The sequence below is a fragment of the Amblyomma mixtum genome, chromosome 10, assembly GCF_055824585.1.
Source record: "Amblyomma mixtum isolate Tamu chromosome 10, ASM5582458v1, whole genome shotgun sequence".
In the NCBI taxonomy this organism is placed as follows: Eukaryota; Metazoa; Arthropoda; class Arachnida; order Ixodida; family Ixodidae; genus Amblyomma; species Amblyomma mixtum.
Genome location: NC_143021.1, coordinates 5,182,783 through 5,204,581, shown reverse-complemented (window position 1 = coordinate 5,204,581; position 21,799 = coordinate 5,182,783). Strand labels below are relative to the sequence as shown.

Genomic DNA, 21,799 nt, shown 5'->3' with positions numbered 1-21,799 from the left:
AAATTTAATTCCGCGAAGACGAAGTGGTACGACATACGCCTATAGACGTGCGGCCTAGGGTTTATATAAAGAGATGGCGGTGTAATGCTGCCATAATATACCCTTCTTTCAAATGTGCGTATGCCCTTGCAATCGGCAGTGCGTAGGCGCCTACTCATCTCAGTTTAATACTTTTTTTGTGCAGGAAAGCTTAGCGATCATTTCGGAGTTACTATATACCTCGGATACCTCGCAGGCTAACAGGACCCGAATGGTGGTAGTCCCTTATTGATTGTTTGTAAATACCTAGGAGATTACGATGCCCTAGTTGCGCACTGTAACACGGTTGTGACCAGTAGAATTTTGATGTAGGGTTAATGTTTGGGTTGAGTAACAGCAATAAAAAAAGAGTTTTAACTGCTGCTTCACGCGCCCCTACAGGGCTGCATGACTCCCTAGAGTATTGTTTAAGTGATTGTCATCTTGAGTCAGCATATGCAATAATACCTTGTAAGAGGACATTGTCTTCCCTCGTGTAATTGCCATGCGTAACGCGCAGCAGCCTGGACTGCCGCAGTAAATCACTTTCGTTCGAAGCAGCGCGAAAAAAAATTCAAGCGCTGAAATACCAAAACTCGAATTCACTCTGTCCTGTTCGAAGCAAAACTTTGTTCGTTTAGGAAGTTGTTTGACGCGAAAATTGAAAACACAAACAAATGTATGCAACTTTCTTTGACAGAGGTCCTCGTTTGCATTCTCAAGCATTATCCACGCAGATATTGAGGATTCAAGCGAGAGTTAGGTTAGTGCGCCCAGGCACAGTAACGGCCTATTTTGGTATGAACCCTGCCAGAATAAATACACTTTAGACCGTCTAAGTGCCCCCCTAATTTTTTTCTCCCTCATCTTCGGGTTGTTCCACATGCTTACTTTTCGCTCACCCCAGAAGCCCGAGCGCAGTTCATGCGCATTCGAGCGCACAGTGTAATAAAAACATTGCTCTAAAACAAGGTTCGCTTAAAGCTAAAACCGAGGCCCGTACCAGCCTAGCTTACAGCTATAGGCATGCTGTGAAAGTTGCGAACTTCCGCGCTGCTCTTATGTCAGATATAAGGCCGCCGCGGTGGCTCAGTGGCTATGGTGCTCGGCTGCTGACCCGGAAGACGCGGGCTCGATCCCGGCCGCGGCGGCTGGAATTTCTTTGGAGGAGAAATTCTAGAGGCCCGTGTGCTGTGCGATGTCAGTGCACGTTAAAGAACCCCAGGTGGTCGAAATTATTCCGGAGCCCTTCACTACGGCGTCTCTCATAGCCTCAGTCGCTTTGGGACGTTAAACCCCATAAACCTAAACTTAAACCTTATGTCAGATATCGAAAAGCGCACGAATTGCGCTTCTCGACTCAGGCTTCGCTCGCTGTCTCACTTCTCTATTAATTAAAGTTCTAACATTCAAGAAAAAAAATTACGGAGGGCACTTAGCTTTACTTCGAGGTTTATTATAGATGCCTTCGTTTCTTATGATACACCTACTCATTAACATACAGTGTAAAGGACATTATGAGAACAAAGGATAACCGCGCAAAAAGGACGGGACAAGAGAGAAGAACCACACGGGACAAGCGTAGACTAACAACTGGTTTATTACATGCGTTTGTCCCGTGTGGCTCTTCTTCTCCCTTGTCCCGCCCTTTTTGCGCAGTTATTCTTTGTTGTCATAATGCGTTTGCGCAGTTATTCTTTATGGTTCTGCTGCTGGCGTGATGCGTGAGCATGGTGACGTCACTGAGTAAAACGTTCCATAGGCAGCGACGGACGCAGGCTTTTGTGCTGAGTGGGGCATGTAATGCTTTCGCAATAAAAGTATGTCGGAATGAAAACCTTCTATAAAATGACGGTGCAGCTGGTGAACTTGATCACAGAAAAGCTGCAAAAAACTTTAGCCCGCAGGACTAGCATATGAACCTTTTACAGCGCGGCATTTTGCGGGACGAGACAGATATTGCCCAACCTCAGTGGCTGCCGACGCATGTTTTGCCTTTGTAGAAAATGGTCTTCTCGGTTCAGTGACTCAGCATCTGCGTACAAGAAAGAGAGTAATTACTCATTGACGTCCACCCGAGCGCAGCCATACGGCCCCTGAGTAATTACTCCCTTATTAGAAATCTACTCCACCTTGGGGGATTCCCCTAAACATTTGGTCAACACTGTTCCCACTTCGAGTTATTGATCAATTCGCTCTCGCCCTACCATAAGCTTGCCGTCCCGGTTAGCTCAATTGGTAGAGCGACTGGTCCGGTGTAGCGGTGGTCCCGAGTTCGAACCCAGGACCAGGACGAATTTTTCTTTAACTACGAAGTTTCTGAGAAAGCTGTATAGCTTTCCTTTGTAGCCGTATGGCTGCGCTCGGGTGGACGTCAATGAGTAATTACTCCCTTATTAGAAATCTACTACACCTTGGGGGATTCCCCTCAACATTTGGTCAACACTGTTCCCACTTCGAGTTATTGATCAATTCGCTGTCGCCCTACCATAAGCTTACCATCCCGGTTAGCTCAATTGGTAGAGCGACTGCTCCGGTGTAGCGGTGGTCCCGAGTTCGAACCCCGGACCAGGACGAATTTTTCTTTAACTACGAAGTTTCTGAGAAAGCTGTATAGCTTTCCTTTGTAGCCGTATGGCTGCTCTCGGGTGGACGTCAATGAGTAATTACTCCCTTATTAGAAATCTACTCCACCTTGGGGGATTCCCCTAGACATTTGGTCAAGAAAGAGAGTGTACTTCATCAATCAATTATTTTTGACAGAAACCGGTACAGTGTATATGCTTCGACATATTTAATTTTCCTGTCTGGATAGCCGAGGCAAAAGGCATATTCAAACGCCTGACGAGGCCTCGGAACAATTATTGCACACATGCTTCAGACAACGGCGTGACGATCAAAAGTAACACTGCGCTGATGGGGAGAAAAAGCAAGAAAGCACAGAAGGAAACAAAAGCAAAAAGGTTGTGTTCCACTGACCAAGTACCATATTAAACGATGTAGACGCACTTACAAAAGCAAAGCGACCAAAATATCAGGATGCACACAAGTGGTCTGCACAGAGAATGCATGCAATGACCTTCATGCATGCAATGACACCCTGCCGCAGAACGGTTCCGCCATTCCAACTGCCGCTCCCTAGAAGACAAGGACATCGGTATTCAGCACGCGTCGGCGTGTTCTGGTTGCTCTGGATAAGACCTACGCGACGCGTGTGATCGTATTGGAATGCCAGTACAGAGCCAGCACAGAGCACAGGCTAGCACAAGCTCTGTAACTGCCCTCAATGTACTAGCCGATTATTTTCTGCTTGAGGAAAGGGGCGTGAAGGCCTTTATTTAAATTGGCCATGATAAGCGCGAGGCACTCTGCGGGGACTGAACGACGGAGTATTAGTCGATGGGCAAGCGCAGTTCATTATATGTCGCGCAATTAATCATCTGCTCATAAAGCACAGCCCTCCCATAGGTCATGGTGCTGGCTTTAGGGGATCATAGATTGTCGTACTGGAACCGCACAAATCCGATGTTCCGTAAGGCATACGTACATGACGAGCGCAACAATTGGAGTAGTTGCTAGCGGGGCTATTTGGTTTACTGTAACGAATGCGACAGCGCGAATAACATTTAGGAGGAGATGACGACGAAGACAGAGTGAAAAAAAAACGCTATTCTCACTTTCTCTGCCGCCGTCCGTTTCTTAATGTTATTCGCGCTGTGACATAAGTTACAAGAATTTAATATTCACTCGAACTAGAGAGTGAAGGTTCCATTGGCCGTTAATAGTAAAATAGCACCCGAGGGAATTGCGCCTCAGCATTATTCTGTCAACATTTCTGAAGGCCATAGGAGGTACGCTAATAGATGTCTTTCTAAAGTGGTTTAGAAACGCGTCCACTTATGCACGCCTGACATAAGACGGAAATATCTGTTAAAACTTTAATGCCATTCTGTTTACCATACCCTACTAAATCTAGCTTTGTAAATATATAAAGAGGCACTTGATATTAGCGGGATCGTATGTACTTCGCCTATATTTTTGGTTTGCCCACGGTGTGCAAGTATAAATCACAAATGCAAGCGGCAGAACGACTTGTGCAAATCGCACTGACTTTGCTGTATGTCTGGCCTCAGTGTAGGAACTTTTTCGTGACATGCATTCCGTTCTTCTTTGCAGCACTTTTCCTCGGCTCTGTGATGACGGTTTACAGCTGCGTTTGCTCCTATATGGGATCAGTGACAAGAGTGAGTTTTCTGCTTTCTCTCCTTACACCGTTTATAGCTGGCTCAGCTCTCAATAGCGTCCTATTAAGGGTGACCCGCGCGTGCCAGTTTTTCAGTACGCCGTTAACAGCTATAAAAGAGCCGGTCCACTCAAATAAAAGACGCGCAAGCAAGAAACGCCGAAAGTAAAATGTGGAGGCATGTCTTCAGTGCCGAAATATTATTTCGCCTTCTAGCGGCGTCACACTGATGGTGCCTTTTTTCTTCGCAGTTACGAATCACAAAAAAGGGCGCACAAAACATGCGTACAGTGTTGTGTACGCCCCGCCCCTGTAACGAAAAATGTGAGACATTACATGAAATTTTTTTCCCGCTTCGCCATTAGGTTTGTCTGCCCTTCATCTGAGGCACAAGTCCCAGATCGAACAAAACAACCTTGAGAAAAACGTTGGCGGGGAATCATACGATCTGATGCAACAAATGTGGGTCAGGTGTCTTGATTTTATACTTTAATTTTAATTATCGCTTTTACAATTATCTCCTTTCCATTAGTTTTTTTTATTTTGGTTTCGTAGACACTTTTATGTAACACACGTGGGCTTCTCGCTGGGGAAAGCTTCTGGAGACTGGGGAGGGGTGGAAATCGGTGATGAAAGGGTGAGGGTAGAGGCTTGTGTGCGGATGGGTGGTGGGTGGACCATTACCTTGGTGGAGGTCAGTCGTAGGGCCATCGGTACAGGTCTTGTGAAGAGAGATTGGCGAGTGGCGGTGTACTTTCTTGGCGGTGGAGGTGGGTTGTTGAGTTGTTAGTGAAAGCTTGGAGCCGACAGACAGCGGCATTTTCGCCAAATGAGGGCTATACTAAATTAAGCAGTAAATATCAGGCGCATTTATTTAGTAGGCTTCTAGCAAGTGCTCATAAAAATATATACCTCTCTTAGCACATGCTCTTTAATACTCACGAACTCTCAATTAAAAAAAACACACCTGATAGTTGCAGCACACTGTTGCTGCTCTCGAACACCAACTGGGTACGAATCTCTCTGGCAATGGATGATGATGTTGATTTGCTTTTAACGCCTTATAGGCACCTTGGCTAAAGAGCGGCATGGCTTAAGCAGTACGCTTTGAGCGACTCTAGCCAAAACCTTTAGGAAAGAGAGTCCCTATGTTTTGAGATCTATTCCGTCCATTTTTAAGAGCGCATTTTGTTTTTCAGGGTGTTTTCTTCATGTCGCTTTAACTTGTCCGCTGCGAGCAGGCGCAGCCACTAGAAGGAAGTGCGCAGTCGAATCATGTAGAGAGTGTTTCCTTTGTTTATTGATACATATCATCATGCTCGATATCGCAGCACCTCATCTTTCCTTTTTATGTTGAACTCAGCAGCGACAAGCTCGCACCACACTCAGAGTTGGGGCTGGGGAGAAAGCGCTACTTGTTGTGAACTCTCTGTCTAGCAGACCAGTTGAGGCGACTATGACTTCCTTTCCAATATTAAAACAAGTGAGTTGGAGAAGAAGGAACAGGGTCTGATAAACGTAGCTAGGTTTCAGGGCTTCATTAGGGTTAAATGCTTGAGAAATGGCTGTTTCACCCCACCTTGAGCAGTAAAAACACCTTTGGTCATGGCGCACTTTGCCCACAGATACCTTGTTTCATAAAATTATATGATCATCATCAATGCTGTTGCTATACACATGCAACCAAGATACGCAGCTGGGAACTTGTTTCATAGCGCTCTCGTATGCATACGGAGCGGCCGTATTGTCTCAGCGAAAGAGCAAGGTCACCGGCAACTAACTTTTCGCTCTAGGTATACTTGCCGGCAAACTAGCTGCGTTCATATGTCCCTGTTCTCTCCCTGTTCTCTCCCTGTCCAACCCACTTCCTTATCATCATCATCATAAGCCTGGCTACGCCCACAGCAGGGCAAAAGCCTCTCCCATGTCTCTCCAATTAACCCTTATAACTCCCTTATACGTGAGACATGAAGCCATACTTGCACTCCCTGGTCTGCTAGAATAAGAGCTCAGAAGAACTAGCATTTCTCTCCAGCACAAACTCTGAGTGCCCTGCAACCTTGCCACCATGAAATAAAAATTAAGGAGCGCCGCAGTCAGCTGCATTGAAGAAATGCAAAAGCATTTGCGTTTCACTGTCAGAAACTTTTTTCTGCAAGTCGTTGTTGCTACGTCGCACTTATCCGGTGACCCTTGAATGACGTCAACAGCTTTTACAAGTCATTACTGTCCTGTGGCACTTATCATGTGACCCTTGGATGATGTCAGCAAATTTTTTTCGCATGATATTGTGACGACACGACCTAAGGAACCGTGCAGGTAGGCGTCGAGGAGAACGCAAAACTGAAAGCCTTTTCAATTAGGTAGCCAGGTCCCAGATCACAGAACCAGCGCGCCTCGAGAGGCAACCGCCGCTTCGTCGTCACTTCTGACTCAGCGCGGAGGCCGCGCGGCGCATTAGGCACGTGGCAATACCATTGCCTAACATCAGTACACATCCCAAATACAGCAAAGAAAGTGAAGGAAAGTGAACGCTCGGTGCTAGAAATTTTCTTTAGTGCTAAGACGCACAAACCTAACGTTCCTTTCCGGGCAATCATCTCTGAGCACAATCCATGGCAGTTGGCTGTGTCTGCCTATCTTTGCAAATACTTGTCGTCACTTCGCGTGAAGGATCCATTTCCCGTACCTAATTCTGAGGCACTTGCTGAATTCCTCGGAAATGGGAGCCCGGCACTCTGCGCTGGTGTTAGCGTGGATGTGGTTGATTTGTTTTGTTCTCTTCCACACTTTCAACTTACTCAGTATGTTAAGCAATGCATTACGGAGGACAACGATGAATACGTGTTCCAAAATGAGTGTGCAATCACAACCGGATCCTTTTCAGAACTGTTATCTTACTACTTTTTTTAACACGTTTGTTGAGTGGGATGGTCGACCATGTAAGCAAAAATCAGGTGTGTGCATAGGCGCCAAGGTATCACCCGTTCTAAGCAACATTTATCTAAGAAGGGTTGATATGAAAATTGAAAGCGATTTGGCTGGTTGCTGTGTATGCATTTTCCGTTACGTGGACGATTTCCTACTGCTAGCTGGGTCTGTGAATCCCGAATTTGTGCCAAATGTCCTTGATACTGCCCACGCTTGGGCAAGTTGGTGTGACATTTATTTTTCACAGCTCAAAGAGCAAAGGACGATACGAGTTCACAGACATGGTGCTGAACTTAGAACGGGTTTTATTGAGGCGATTTTCACTTCTTAAGTACAGTGGTAACCAATCTCAAAAGAAAAAACACAGATGTACAAAATGTCGAGTATGACAGTTCCTCAGCATGGGCTACAGTGGCACAGGACCATCTGCGCACGTTTTTCTATTGTCATCAAGAAAACGCAGTTCTTTTGCAGACAGAGCTTACACATTCATCTTTGAATCTATGGATTTCATGAGCTTCATTGATTTCACGGGTGATTTTTGTTCTATTATGTGACAGCACGCGGCACTCACTGAAAATTGGATAACTCGGCGCTTTCTTGTTCTTTTTTCTTTCTTCTGTGCAGTCTCTGAAATGAACGCCTGGGTGACGTGATGCGTTGCTCACGTTGTTGTTATGTTCCCTCCGCGTAGTGCACGTGTAGTACTTGCTACATGACAGCGGAAACCTGTACACAGCACTGTCGCTACATGGTACACAACCTTTCTGGTGCTTCTTATCACAGCCTACTTTCCTTGCATTGCTGTTGTTTACAATGTGGCAGAGTTTTTAGAGCTCGCCGGGTGCGGAAAAACCAAAATTTACATTGGCACGTGAACCCATCCTTTTGGTGGCATCACTGCGGCCTCAATTTTTGATCTCTTTTAGTAGGTTCTGAGAAACAGCAAAATAGAAGGTCGGAAGGGTATCCTGCTGCCTTTAAGTTCACCACCTGATTCTGATAGCTGTCTTGCATCACACGATGGCATGATTTTATGCGAAGCATACTAAAATAGCCCAACCCAGCTCCTCGAGCGCGGCGGTGCCGTTACCATTGACCTTTCGTGACCTCCATGTCATACCACCTGATGCGTGACGTCACAGTAGATGAAAAACGGGGGCCCAACTCGCGCCGTCGCGCGAGGCGTCGCGACCAAGGATGACCACGTGGTGCGTGACGTCACAGCAGATGAGAAACGGGGGCCCAGCTCGCGCCGTCGCGCGAGGCGTCGCGACCAAGGAGGACCACGTGATGCGTGACGCAACGACATAGGAGAAACGGGGCCCCAGCTCGCGCCGTCGCGCGAGGCGTCGCGACCAATGTGTTTCCTGCTTCTGCCGCTAGGTGCGCTGTAGTGAACACGTGATGCTGGAGCGGCGGTATACAAGGGGGTGCGCCTGCCTCTGCTAGGCGCGGCTTCGGCCGCTTATCTGTTTTATGCGAAGCATATTACTAGAGGTACACTACAGCCCTTCGCCGTGGTTACGCGCCGTGCGCACCACGTGGTACATAGACGTCACACCACATGACATACCACGTGACACATGACATCACGACAGAGGAAGACGGGGGTCCATCTCGCGCCGTCGCTGTGGTTGCACGCCGTGCAGACCACGTGGTACAGTGACGTCACACCACGTGACATACCACGTGCACATGACGTCATGACAGAGGAAGACGGGGGTCCACCTCGCGCCGTCGCTGTGGTTGCACGCCGTACAGACCACGTGGTGTGGTGACGTCACACCACGTGACACAATGACGTCACGACAGATCGCCGTCACGCGCTGGGAGAGGGAGAACGATGCCATCGCACAGACGCCGGAATGTCCTCGAGCGGCATTCCCGCGCATTTCGAACGCGCGTTCACACTCGGTGTAGGTGAAACGCTCGCTCCACCGGGCAGGCGGACGCGGCTTCCGTGGCAATCAAGGCGCTCACCCAAAGCGCGTCTCGGGGTTAGTCGGCGTTCCGCTGTAGCCATGCCGTTGTCTTCCCCCACGACGAAGGCTTCTAGTGGTTGTATTAAAATGACCAAGTATTCAACCAAGGAAAGCCATGCAAGCCTTGCCATCAATATGCTTCGCATCTGACTAGGCTTAACCTTAGCTAAGCCTCAGCCATTTTTTCTAGGGCATTTCTAAAACACAACTTTGCGATGCCCCGCTTTACAAGCTTAGAATGAGCAGAAGCGAAAGACGTGAGAGGCTTCTGGCTACATGGCTCGTATCGCCTGCACATATGGCTATCGCTGAGGCACATGGTGAGATCTAAAAAACGTAACTCTCCTTCAGAAGGCATTCCATGTGTCAAAACAAGCGGGTCAAGACAGGTGTGAAAAATTGATAACACATTCAAGATCGAGGCATCTGCGTCCTTATTTGCACAAGTCATCAGAACTGAAAAAATCCTCGACAAATCTAAAAACACGAGCCACGCTTTTGTCTAGTTGACTGTCAAGGCGCCTGTCATGGTGCGCGAGATAAATGTCACTTAGTATTAGAGCTATGCATGAACCAATGAAAACACCATTTCTATGAAGGTAAACGCATTCATTCCAATTGGAAAACGTCGAGTTAAGTGAAAAAGTAAGGAGTTCCAAGACGTTGCTATTGCTGATGCCTGCAGAATTCTGGAAAGCTACTGAACCAAAGGAATCAATGCATTTTTCAACGTATCCCAGCAATTTCTTTTGCTGAAGCATCGGAAGGCATCGTAAAGTTGTGTTTTAGAAAAGCCCTAGAAAAATCATGCCATCATGTGATGCATGACAGCTATCAGAATAAGGTGGTGCGTTTAAAGGCAGCAGGATACCCTACCGAGCTTCTGATTGCGGTTTCTGAGAAGCTATTAAGAGAGATAAAAAATTGAGGCAGCAGTGATGCCACCGAAATGCACAAGGAAAAAAACAGAAAACGTGCGGTTGTTCCTTATATACACCGCATTTCACATACAAAGAAAAGGGTGGGTTCGCGAGCCAATGTAAATGTTGTTTTTTCCGCACCCGACAAGCTCTCAAAACTCTGCCACATTGCAAACAACAGCAAAGCAAGGAAGGTAGGCTGTGATAAGAAGCACCACAAAGGTTTTGTACCATGTAGCGACAGTGCTGTGTACAGGTTTCCGCTATCATGTGGAAAGCACTACGCGGGACAGACCGGTCGTTGTCTCAACCACCGGCGGCGGGAACATAACAACGTGAGCAACGCATCCCGTCACCCAGGCATTCATTGCAGAGACTGCACAGAAGAAAGAAGAAATAACGAGAAAGCGCCGTGTTATCCAATTTTCAGTGAGTGCCGCGTGCTGTCAGCTAATAGAAAAAAATCACGTGTGAAATCATTGAAGCGCATGAAATCGATAGATTCAAAGATGAATGCGTAAGCGTTGCCTGAATAGATCTGTCTGCAAAAGAACTGCGTTTTCTTGATGACAATAGAAAAACGTGCGCAGATGGTCTTGTGCCACTGTAGCCCTTGCTGAGGAACTGTCATTCTCGACATTTTGTGTATGTGTGTTTTTTCTTTCGAGATTGGTTGCCACTGCATTTAGGAAGTGAAAATCCCCTCAATAAAACCAGTTGTAAGTTCAGCGCCGTGTCTGTGAACTCGCCTCGTCCTTTGTCCCTTGCGCTGCGAAAAATAAATGTACTTGTTTTTTGCACGTAATGGGTCTGGACAGGTTAACACATGAAGTCCCTCAAGAAGCAGTCTTGCAATTTTTTTATTTAAAATTGTCTTTCGAACCCAATCATGTCTGTTGGCAGTATTCCCCTAGGAGTGAAAAGCCCCTTTTGAATTATAGGTCCTTTCATTCAAGGCTCGTAAAAAGTGGTATCGTTACGGGATGCTCAGGCATGGCAATGAAGAAGTCTTGTCGTTATAAAATGATGTCTGGTCTTTTAGCCCAGGCAAACAGATGTAGGGAAGCTGGTTTCCCGGATTCAGTTCTCGTCTCGAGCGCAGGAAAAGTCCTCCGTGCGCTAAAATCGCCTACAAACACCTCTGGGCTTGAGAAGGGATCGAAAGAAGGAAGAAGAAAGGTAGTGGTTATGCCATATGTCCACGCGCTGTCGCACCGGATTAACAGAGTGGGGAGCAAGCATGGGGTAAAAGTTATGTTTTTTGCTCCTAACAGACTAGAAAGAGTCGAAGCGGCGGTTCAAAGAAGGCTTGAGGGGCGCAGAAGAAATGCTTGCAACATAAATCATGAAACAAGATAAGTTCCCTGTAAGACTGGCATAGTGTATCAAATCTCCCTGTCCTGTGGCCTCACCTACATATGCCAGACTGGCCGCTGTATTAATGTGCGGCTCATGGAGCACGATAATTTTTTAAAGAAGAAAGAAACTAACCTAGCGAAACATTGTTCCACATGAAAATGCATGCCGTTTTTTGGTGACACTGGTGTGTTGTCTGTTCATTCTGACCACCGCACTAGAGAAATTGCTGAAGCCTTTCTTATTATCCAGAAACATAAAGGGTGCGTGAGTACGCCATCTGTAACATTCTCTCTTCGAGAAATGAATATGCTACATAGTGGATGGCGGTTCTGCGGATGCACAAGCGCTTTTAAAGCGGTTTTACCTTTTACCAGCAGTAGGAGATTGTTGAAATTGCGCATGTGCGCTGTTTTTTCGTGTGTGTGTGTGTGTATTATGATGTGCTTCTTCCTAACACAAAATCAGTTGTAACTTCAGCACTGGTGTGTATATCTTGTGTCTTTCTTGATCTGTGTGTGTTTGCGCGTTGAACCATCATTATGAATCTATACCAGCTAGCCCAACGTGCAGTTCTTCTACACTTTTTGTCTTACTTTACCGCAACGCGCTCACTTCATGCCCCCCTAGTACGCTTGAACCAACGACCCTTCGCGGCGAGGAAGAGGAAGCCGTTCTGAACGTCTGTGTCTTTAAACGCTTCTATCTGGAAAGAGCGCATCGGCCGTTGGCCGAAGTCGTCCCTCACCTGGAGTTACCATGAACTCGTACAAAGTTGTTCTTCCTCGACTTCCTAAACGTAATATTGTCCTCGACATAGTCTATCTGCATCTTTTCCTTTCCTCAAACACCAATTTTCAATCTTCAACTGCATCTCATACAATATAAGTGTAGGGAACAAAATGAAAGAAAAATGAATTTAATTCCTGAATCGACGCATGGGCTAAGGGGACGCCATAGTGGAGGGCTCCGGATTAAATTAGAGGGCCTGGGGCTCGTTAACACAGCACAGCACACGCGCGCATTTTGCGGGTCCTCGGGTTCACTAGTTGAGCACTCTTGCGGGTCCTCGGGTTCACTAGCTGAGCACTCTAATCAGTGAGCCACCACGGAAAGTAATTTCAAGCTATTTTCAATGAACGTCGGCAGTCACCATGCGTATACGCATAAACCATTACACATGCATTTATGGCCACAACCTCTTAAATGAATTTGTGTTCAGGAAAGTAAAAACAGCGCTAAATTATGCACAAACCACACAGAAAGACGGACAGGACGGGCGCTGACTCCAACTATGTTTATTTAAAGCCACCTGTTGCATATATATAGCCCGAAGAAGGTGAACGCATGCACATTTTCCACATGGCAAAAAACACACCAACCACACAAACGGACGTAAACTTCTCATAATCGCGTATTTTTTTAGCAATCTATGCTCACTTCCTCGTAGCGAGAAAAAAGCGGTGCTGACGCACATGTCACACCTCTCTTTGACGAAAAAGGCTTCTGCCAGTTCGCGAGTTAATCTATCTTTACTTATAGTTAAGATCTGATGACGATCTGATGCGTTCCTTAACGACCTTCTAAGGAAGGTCGTTAGGGAACGCATCATATTCGTACGAAAACCTACCCGCCCATTGCCGCTCTTGCATTGAAGAAAATAAAAAGAACTGTGTACCACGACTTAACGAGGTTAAAATTCTAACGAGGAGTAAAGATAGATCAGCTCGCGAACTGGCAGAATCCTTCTTTATCAAGGGGAGGGGTGGCATGCGCGTCGCACCGCTTCTATCTCCCTACGAGGAAGTGAGTACAGTTTTCCAAAAAATACGCGATTATGAGAAGTTTACGTCCGTTTGTGTGCATGTGTGTGTTTTTTTGTTTCCATGTAAGAAATGCGCATGCGTTCACCTTCTTCGAGCTATATACGAGGTCTGTTAGAAAAGTATCCGACCTTTGGCCGTTGAAAAAAAACTTGCATAACTGGAGCGTTGCAAACCTAGTCATCTTTAAAGTAGTCTACTTGGGACTCCACACACTTCTCCCAGCGGTGCTGCCATTGTGGGAAGTATTCCGAAAAGGCCCTTTTCGGAATGGAGTTTAGCTCAGCTGTCGTTGCAGCCATAATGTTCTTCCTTGTCTGAAATCGCGCTTCTTTCAATGGCCTTTTGATTTTGGGAACCAGCCAGAAATCGCAGGGGCCATATCAGGACAGTAAGGAGTCTGTTGAACCACATGAGTCTGGTTTTTCACCAAAAAATCTGATTTGAGTGCGAGGAATGTGCAGGAGCATTGGCGCGATGGGTGCGCCAATTTCCTCTTGACCTCAGTTCCGGGTTCTTGCGCCGCACACCATCACGTAGGCAACGGAGGACATCCCTGTAGTACTCTTTGGTCATTGTTTGACCCTGTAGAGTTCGTACTCGTGGTCTGCCACACAGGGGGTGTCAAAGAAAGCAGTCAGCATCACTTTTACATTGCTGCGCAATTGGCGGGCCTTCTTAAGTCTTGGTGACGTGGAATGCTTCCAGTCTGACGACTGGGATCTGGTTTCCGGGTCGTACCTGTACACCCAAGACTCGTCACTAGTGATTATGATGTTGATGCAGTCGGGGTCACTGTTTTCGGAATCCAGCATGTCCTGTGAGACTTCAACACGAAGCTGCTTTTGCTCCACCGTGAGCAGCTTCGGCATGAATTTCGGCGCAACTCTCTCCATGGCCAAATCTTCGGTGATAATGGAATGTGCGGAGAAATTGCTCATGTCCACCTCTTCCTCAATTTCTCGGATAGTCATGCGACAGTCCCGCATCACCATAGCGTTCAGTTCGGCAATGACCTGGTCATTTTGGCATGTTGATGGCCGATTGGAGCGTGGCTCGTTCTCCACCGATGTGCGGCCATCTTTAAAACAATTGTAACACTGCTTAAACTGTGTGCTGCTCATAGCATCTTCACCGAAAGCCGTCTGAATATTTCGAATGGTTTCCACTCGGCTGTCGCCAAGTTTATGGCAAAATTTGTTGCAGTAGCGCTGCTCCTTTCACTCCGCAATTTTCCTTGCAATAAAAAACCGACGAGAGCACTGCACACTGCCTCACTCAAACGCTGCTTCCCAGCGACTGACGCTATCGGCAGGCGGGAAAAAATTCATGCATGCGCATGAAGGTTCAAGGTCGCCTGATGCAAGCGCGCTTGTCTCATATCCATCAGGTGTTCGCAAAAAAAAATAAAGTCGGATACTTTTCTAACAGACCTCCTATATGCAACATGTGGTTTCAATAACCATAGTTGGAGTCAACGCCCGTCCTGTCCGTCTTTGTGTGTGGTTTGTGTAAAATTTAGCGCTATTTTTACTGTACTGAACACAATGTCACACCAACTAGCCCCGCAAAAGGTACTCTTGAATGAACGAACCAATTTTTACCAAGCCGCCGCGGTGGCTCAGTGGTTATGGCGCTCGGCTGCTGACCCGAAAGACGCGGATTCGATCCCAACCGCGGCGGTTGGCTTTCGATGGAGGCGTAATTCTAGAGGCCCGTGTACTGTGCGATTTCAGTGCACGTTAAAGAACCCCAGGTGGTCGAAATTTCCTGAGCCCTTCACTACCGCGTTCCTCATAGCCTGAGTCGCTTTGGGACGTTAAACCTTCATAAACCATACTAAATTTTACCGATATCAAATATCAAATTTAAGAGCGGACCTTACATGGCATCATCACATCAACGTTACTCTTGCATCTGCTAACCGCACATTCGCATTCGGAATAAACAAGTCTAAATGAAGCGCTTCAACACAGGAAAAAACTCATGCGCACCTCATCATACCAAATTTGAAAACACATGTGCTCTCTTGAATCCGAGCAAGGACTACATCATACGTAGCATTTAATTCCTGCAAAGCGGTGCTTCGGGTATTATTTTTCAGACTACTCTCCGTACGCTAGTGTACGGAGAGTAGTCTTAAAAATCGTGCCGAATTAGATCCCCTATCACTACGACGGAACACGCTCGCCTATCGCCATTTCACATTGTCATCATGATCATCTGAATGACTTTTCAGTCACCCTCTGTCATTTTCTCCTGTCGTGATCATCATTACAAAGCCAAGCGCCCAGCATGTTACTCAGCTCAGTACGCTCAATCATTCATACCCAAAACCGCAATCGATTGGAATAACCTGTCATTTGACACTGCTGCCGAAGTTCAACCCGATAAATTTCGACAAATGCTGCGTACCTACCTCTCTAGCTGGTGAAATGTATCTTTGTCCTTTTCTTTTTTTTTCAGGGGGGGGGGGGGTATTTTGTTTGTGCTTCTTATTACCTTTGCCATCGTTCTGATTTTGTTTTCATTTTTTTCGTTTTTTTGTGCGGCTTTTTTAGTCTGTGTCGTGTCCGGTCGCTGTGTTGAATGCAGCGAAAGACGCACACGGTACTTTAAGACTTCGTTTATTTAAAGCCGATGAGGGTGCGACCAGCGTCGACCGAGGCAGGAGCCGAACTGGCCGCCCGAAGAAAGGAGGGAGCGGAGAAGCGTCCACGGGAGGGAGTGGCTTCCGAAAACAGGAGGAGGATGCGGGGGCGCACCATGGGGGGGCATCTGGCGACAGCGTGCGACGAGGGGCAAGTGGTCGTTAGGAGGAGGATGCGGGAGGTCGTTAGGAGGAGGATGCGAGTGGTCGTTAGGAGGAGGGTGCGGGGGCGCACACACACAAAAGCAATAAGGGGACACAACACTTCCTTCCCCCTTAGAAAGTTGCCTGGTATCGTGCAGGGGGTCGGCGCTCACGCGTGGAGGCGCGCTGGCTTTGTGCGCTCGGGGGAGAAACACTTGTAGGCTGGCTGTTGTTCGCTGTGTCTCCTAGGTCTGTCCTGGGCGAAGTCTCTTCTTCCGGGAAGAGGTGCCAGGCTATGTGGGAAGATGGTGCACGTGTTCTCTCCGCTGGCGGACAGCTCTCAGACGGCGTCGTAAATCTACGCAGCTGGTTGAGATGTCGGCGTGCTACTGTGCCATGTATGTTGACGAGCCAAGAGCGCAGGCCTATGCGTCTGACAATTGTAGCTTCCTCCCAGCGTGGCTTTTTCAGAAACTGTCGGGCGAGGACGCGCTGCCCCTCATTAAGCGTGCCGCAGCGCGGAATTGCTTTTTCTTCCCTGAACGTCTCTACCTTTGGCTCGGGGAGGATGGCTGTGAGCTGGGTTCGCATTTCACGCTCGAACATCATTTTCGAGGGGGTCTCGCCTGTTGTGCTCTGAACCGTCGTGTGCTGCTTGAAGAGAAAGCGCGCAAGGCGGCGCTGCAGCGAGCCTGTCTGATCTCTTTCAAGGGCGCGTTTTAGCTCGGCTACGTAGCGCTCGGCTTGTCCGTTTGTCGCTGGGTGGTAGGGGGCCGATGTAACTGATGAGATCCCGTTGTCGCGATAAAACTTGAGGATCTCCGCAGACACAAACGGTGTTCCGTTGTCCGACACTACCTTGCGCGGCAGGCCGAACGTTGCAAATAGTGATCGGAGGTTGTCAATGACTGCTGCCGAAGTCGTCTGTCCCATTTGCCTTATCTCAAGCCACTTTGTGTAGGCATCTACGACCACAAGGAAAGTGCAGCCCTCAATTGGTCCTGCAAAATCAATGTGCAGTGTGTGCCATGGTGTGTCTGGCTTTTCCCATTCTGGGACAGGAGCTTTCGGCGGGGCGCTCCGGCTGCTCTGGCAAGGCTTGCATTCTCGCACCACTGTTTCGATGTCGTTGTCAATGCCAGGCCACCACATGTAGCTTCTGGCACACTTTTTCATTGCAACGATGCCCCGATGTCCGGCGTGGATGAGAGACATAGCTTGTGCGCGTAGTTCTCTCGGCATCACAACTCGGGACCCAAATATGATGCAGCCGCGATGGGTGCTCAACTCTGTAGCTCGCCTGCGGTAAGCGTCGAAGTTGTCCCCTTTGAGTTTATGCACGTTGCCTTGTTGAACAGCTGTGTAAACTAGCCGGAGAGCTGCGCACTTCTGCGTAGATGCTGCAACTGTGCCTGCTGTAAGCGGAGGTTCTGGCAGTGCTTCGAACATCAGAACGTCTCCTGGTGGAAATGGTTCGTCAACAGTTGCGTCTAGTGGCAGACGGCTTAGCGCATCGGCGTTTTGATGTTTACTCCCATTGCGGTAGACCAGAGCGTAGTCGTACGCTGAGAGTTTGATGCACCAACGTGTCATTCGCGGAGACAAAGTTGGTGGCATAGGCCTTTGTGGTCCCAGAATGCCCAATAGCGGTCGGTGATCGGTTATAAAGGTCACCTTCCGGCCGGCAATGTACTGGTGAAAATGTGTCGCCGCGTAGACGATGGCTAGCCCTTCTTTGTCAAGTTGCGCGCAGTTGCGTTCTGCTTGCGACAACGTACGTGAGGCGAAGGCGATGGGAGCTTCCCTTCCTTGCTCGTCAGTTTGCGATAGAACCGCGCCGACTCCGTACGGTGATGCGTCGCAAGCCAAAAGCAGAGGCTTCCTTTCGTCGTAGTGGCGGAGGACTGTACATCTTCGAATCAGGTCTTTCAGGGCATCGAATGACTGCTGATGGCGTGGCGACCATGTCCATGTCACATCTTTCCGAAGGAGTTGGTATAAGTCGTTGGCCACGGTAGCTCTTTGTTCCAAGAACCGGTCGTAGAACGTCAAGAGTCCGAGAAAAGCCTGTAGCTCCTGCTTGTTTGTTGGAGCTCGTGCTTCTGTGATCGCTCGCACTTTGTCCTCGGTAGGGTGAATGCCTTCCGCATCAATTCGGTGTCCCAGAAATTGCACCTCTGGCACCGCAAAACAGCACTTCGATTTGCTTATGCACAAATTAGCGTTTGCTAGCCTTTCGAGAACGAGCTCTAGGCGCACTGCATGCTCTTCAGTGGAAGTGCCACTGATGATGACATCGTCAAGGTAGACACAAACTCCTGGGATGCCCTGAAGCACTGTCTCCATGAATTTTTGAAATATGGCCGGGGCTGCAGCTACGCCAAAAGGCAGTCGCTTGACTTTGTACAAGCCTTTCAGTGTGTTAATTGCCAATAATTCAGCAGTTGACTCGCTCACCTTCAGCTGCTGATACGCCTGGGTGAGGTCCAATGTGCTGAAGACTCTTGCGCCACGTAGTACACTGAATACTTCTTCAGGTGTCGGTAGCGGGTAAGAGGACGCTTTAGTCGCAAGATTGACGGTGCTCCGGTAGTCTCCGCAGAGGCGTATGGTTCCGTTCTTCTTGCGAACTACGACAGGTGGTGTGGCCCATTCTGAATGCTGCGTTGGCTCGATGACACCTTGCTGCTCCAGTTTGTCCAACTCTTTTTCAACTGAATCTCGGAGAGCAAACGGCACCGGCCTGGCCTTCAGAAATTTGGGTTGCGCGTTGTCCAACAACTCCAGTGTGACCGGGGGCCCTTCGTTTCCTGGAATCTCTTCCGAGAATACTCTTTCGTATTTCTCTTGCAGTTGCTCAACCATGTTCTGGCTCGGCGTCTGGTGTATGCCGCATATCATCACGCCTAGTGGAGAAAACCAGTTTCTCCCTAGAAGGCTTGATCCTGTGCCCTTCACAACAAGCAGAGGTAGCGTATGGGTCTGGCCGTTGTAGTTAACCTGCACGTTGGCAGAGCCCAATAGTGGCAGATTCTGTCCTGACCACGTTCGCAGGTGCGTGTCGTCTTGTTGCAGGGCGGGTGCGTCAGATGGCCATGAAGTTCGGAACGTGTCCTCACTGATCAGAGTACAGGCTGCGCCGGAGTCCACCTCGAACTTAATCAGCTGGTGATGTACGCTTACTTCTGTAAAAATCTTCGGTCGCGTGCCGAGATTCATGGTGTTCAGGTCGTACAACACAGATGGTGTTGCTGATGTTGTTCCATGGAGATCAGATAGCGGCGTATTCTCTGAGGCGTTGACGCTGTGATTAGGCTGGGAAGGTGACTTTATCTTGGCAAGTCTCCGTTTCGTAATGCATGCTCTTTCGATATGCCCTCGCTTGTGGCAAAAATTACACGTGGCTGACTGGAATCGACATCCCTGGGGGTTGTGTTGGTCGTCACACCGCCAGCAGCGTTGTGCCTTTTTGACCGATTTTACAACAACAGAAGGCTTGCGCACCTGGTTGCTTGTCTGGTGTACCGGCTCGGTGTTCCGTGCGAATCCCTCTCTGCTGGTGACCGGCGCTCTCCGCTCGAACGGCGATGTCGTAAGCTTTGCTGAATGTGAGGTCCTTCTCAGCGAACAGGCGCTGCTGCAGTGACTCGTCACTCAGTCCGCACACAAATCTGTCGCGTAACATCACGTCCAAGGGAAGCATGGTGGTGTTAGCAGAAGAAGCTGCGTCTCCCTCCTGCCCGGTAGCTGTTGTCGACAGCGTTCCAAAATTGCAGTCGGCAGCGAGCTTCTTGAGCGCGGCTACGTAGGCGCTCACAGTTTCTCCTCCCAGTTGATCTCGTCGTTGGAAGCGAGCCCGGCTGTAGACCTCGGATGGTCTTGGGTCGTAGTGCTTTTGCAGCGCTTTTACGATGTCGTCGTAAGACACTGCCGCTGGTGTGCTTGGCTGAATAAGGGCGCAGACAGTATCGTAGGTCTGCTCCCCGCACAGCGTCAGCAGGTTGGCCCTCTTCAAGGCTGGGTCTGTGATGTTGTTAGCTTCAAAGTAGAACTGAAGGCGTCCAACCCACGATGACCACGATGAGCCGTTGAACTCTGGTATCTGATTGGGAAACCCTCGCGTAGCCATGGCTTGTCAATAGCGTTGCGTAGCGCGGGTCGAATCCACTTTCTCGTCGCCACTGTCGTGTCCGGTCGCTGTGTTGAATGCAGCGAAAGACGCACACGGTACTTTAAGACTTCGTTTATTTAAAGCCGATGAGGGTGCGACCAGCGTCGACCGAGGCAGGAGCCGAACTGGCCACCCGAAGAAAGGAGGGAGCGGAGAAGCGTCCACGGGAGGGAGTGGCTTCCCAAAACAGGAGGAGGATGCGGGGGCGCACCATGGGGGGGGCATCTGGCGACAGCGTGCGACGAGGGGCAAGTGGTCGTTAGGAGGAGAATGCGGGTGGTCGTTAGGAGGAGGATGCGAGTGGTCGTTAGGAGGAGGGTGCGGGGGCGCACACACACAAAAGCAATAAGGGGACACAACAGTCTGATTGTTAACTTTTTAATTATTACCTACAGGCTCTAGATTGCAGTTATAGATTTATAGCCGGCTGGTACTAATAGCCATAATCGATTATAGAATTTTGAGGACGACATTACCATCGCCGCTGTGGCTCAACTAATTTGGGCCATTTCACGCACAATTCGAAAATTGCGCACCTGCGGAGAGCGCAAAGCGATGTCAATCAAAACTCCCCACTGCATGACGCACTCAAAACGCGACAATCTACTCCCCGTTCATGCTGCAGTGCTCCACGTCACTTCGCTGCTCCAGCGCAAGCGAGGCAGATTTTGCCGAATGGTACGGTCGTCAGATTGAGGCGCTTAGACTGACGTTGCTTTGCGCGCTCCGCAAGTGCGCGATTTACGAAGTGTGCCTGAAATGACCCAAATTAGTCTGAACACAGCGGCGAAGGTAAACGAGTTTTTGAATTCATAAAATCTGATGTGGCTTTTACTGTCGGCCGGCTAAAATTTATAGCAGCAGTTGGCCGTATATCGGTAAATGTTAACTATAAGAATTAGGCTAATAAATTTATTCGTTAATATTTTCTCTTTGCCGCTAAAAGTGGCGTTACTTTGCCCCCCCCCCCCCCGCCAAAAAAAAACAGCTTCTGTATACATCAAAAACCATGTTTTTTTAAATTTTCGTAGGCTTCCCTGCAACACCTGGTGGTACAGATGGCAACATATAACATATTGTAGCGTGCAACGCCAAAAAGAACACCCCCGCAGAGACGAAAAACCTGCGGCGGTCCCCTAGTGGTTCGAGCGCGCGCGAGAGAGCCAACTAACTTCCTCTTCTAGCGCATGCGCTACTTCTGTCTCTTCTTCGAATGCATGTATCACTGCCCCCCTCTTCTGCAGCATCGACACGATGCGGCTGGGAGTGAAAAGTCAACGAAAGGGTAGAACACAGCTGCAGTGGACCGCAGTTCAGTCAGGTAGCCGGTCGTGGTAAGGCTTCATGCGAACAACGTGTACGACTTCAGTTCGGTGCGACCGGCGCGATGAACAAGCTGTCGGGGCGGGAGCAACTGCATAAGTCACATCACTGATGCGGCGCACTACTTCGTAAGGGCCGAAGTATCGGCGCAGCAGCTTTTCAGAGAGCCCGCGGCGACGAACAGGTATCCAAATCCACACAAGGTCGCCGGGAGCATAACTGACGAAACGGCGTC

General features: G+C 48.7%; 1 protein-coding gene across 1 annotated transcript in view; it reads left to right on the top strand.

Moving 5' to 3' along the window:
• The window catches only part of LOC149325026 (sodium-coupled monocarboxylate transporter 2-like), a 157,749-nt gene that overhangs the window by 107,312 nt on the left and 28,638 nt on the right, over positions 1 to 21,799 (top strand). Inside the window, exon 10 of the mRNA XM_089564168.1 lies at positions 4,195 to 4,262. Within this exon, the coding sequence (XP_089420294.1) occupies positions 4,195 to 4,262 (68 nt within the window). The remainder of the gene's footprint in view (positions 1 to 4,194; positions 4,263 to 21,799) is intronic.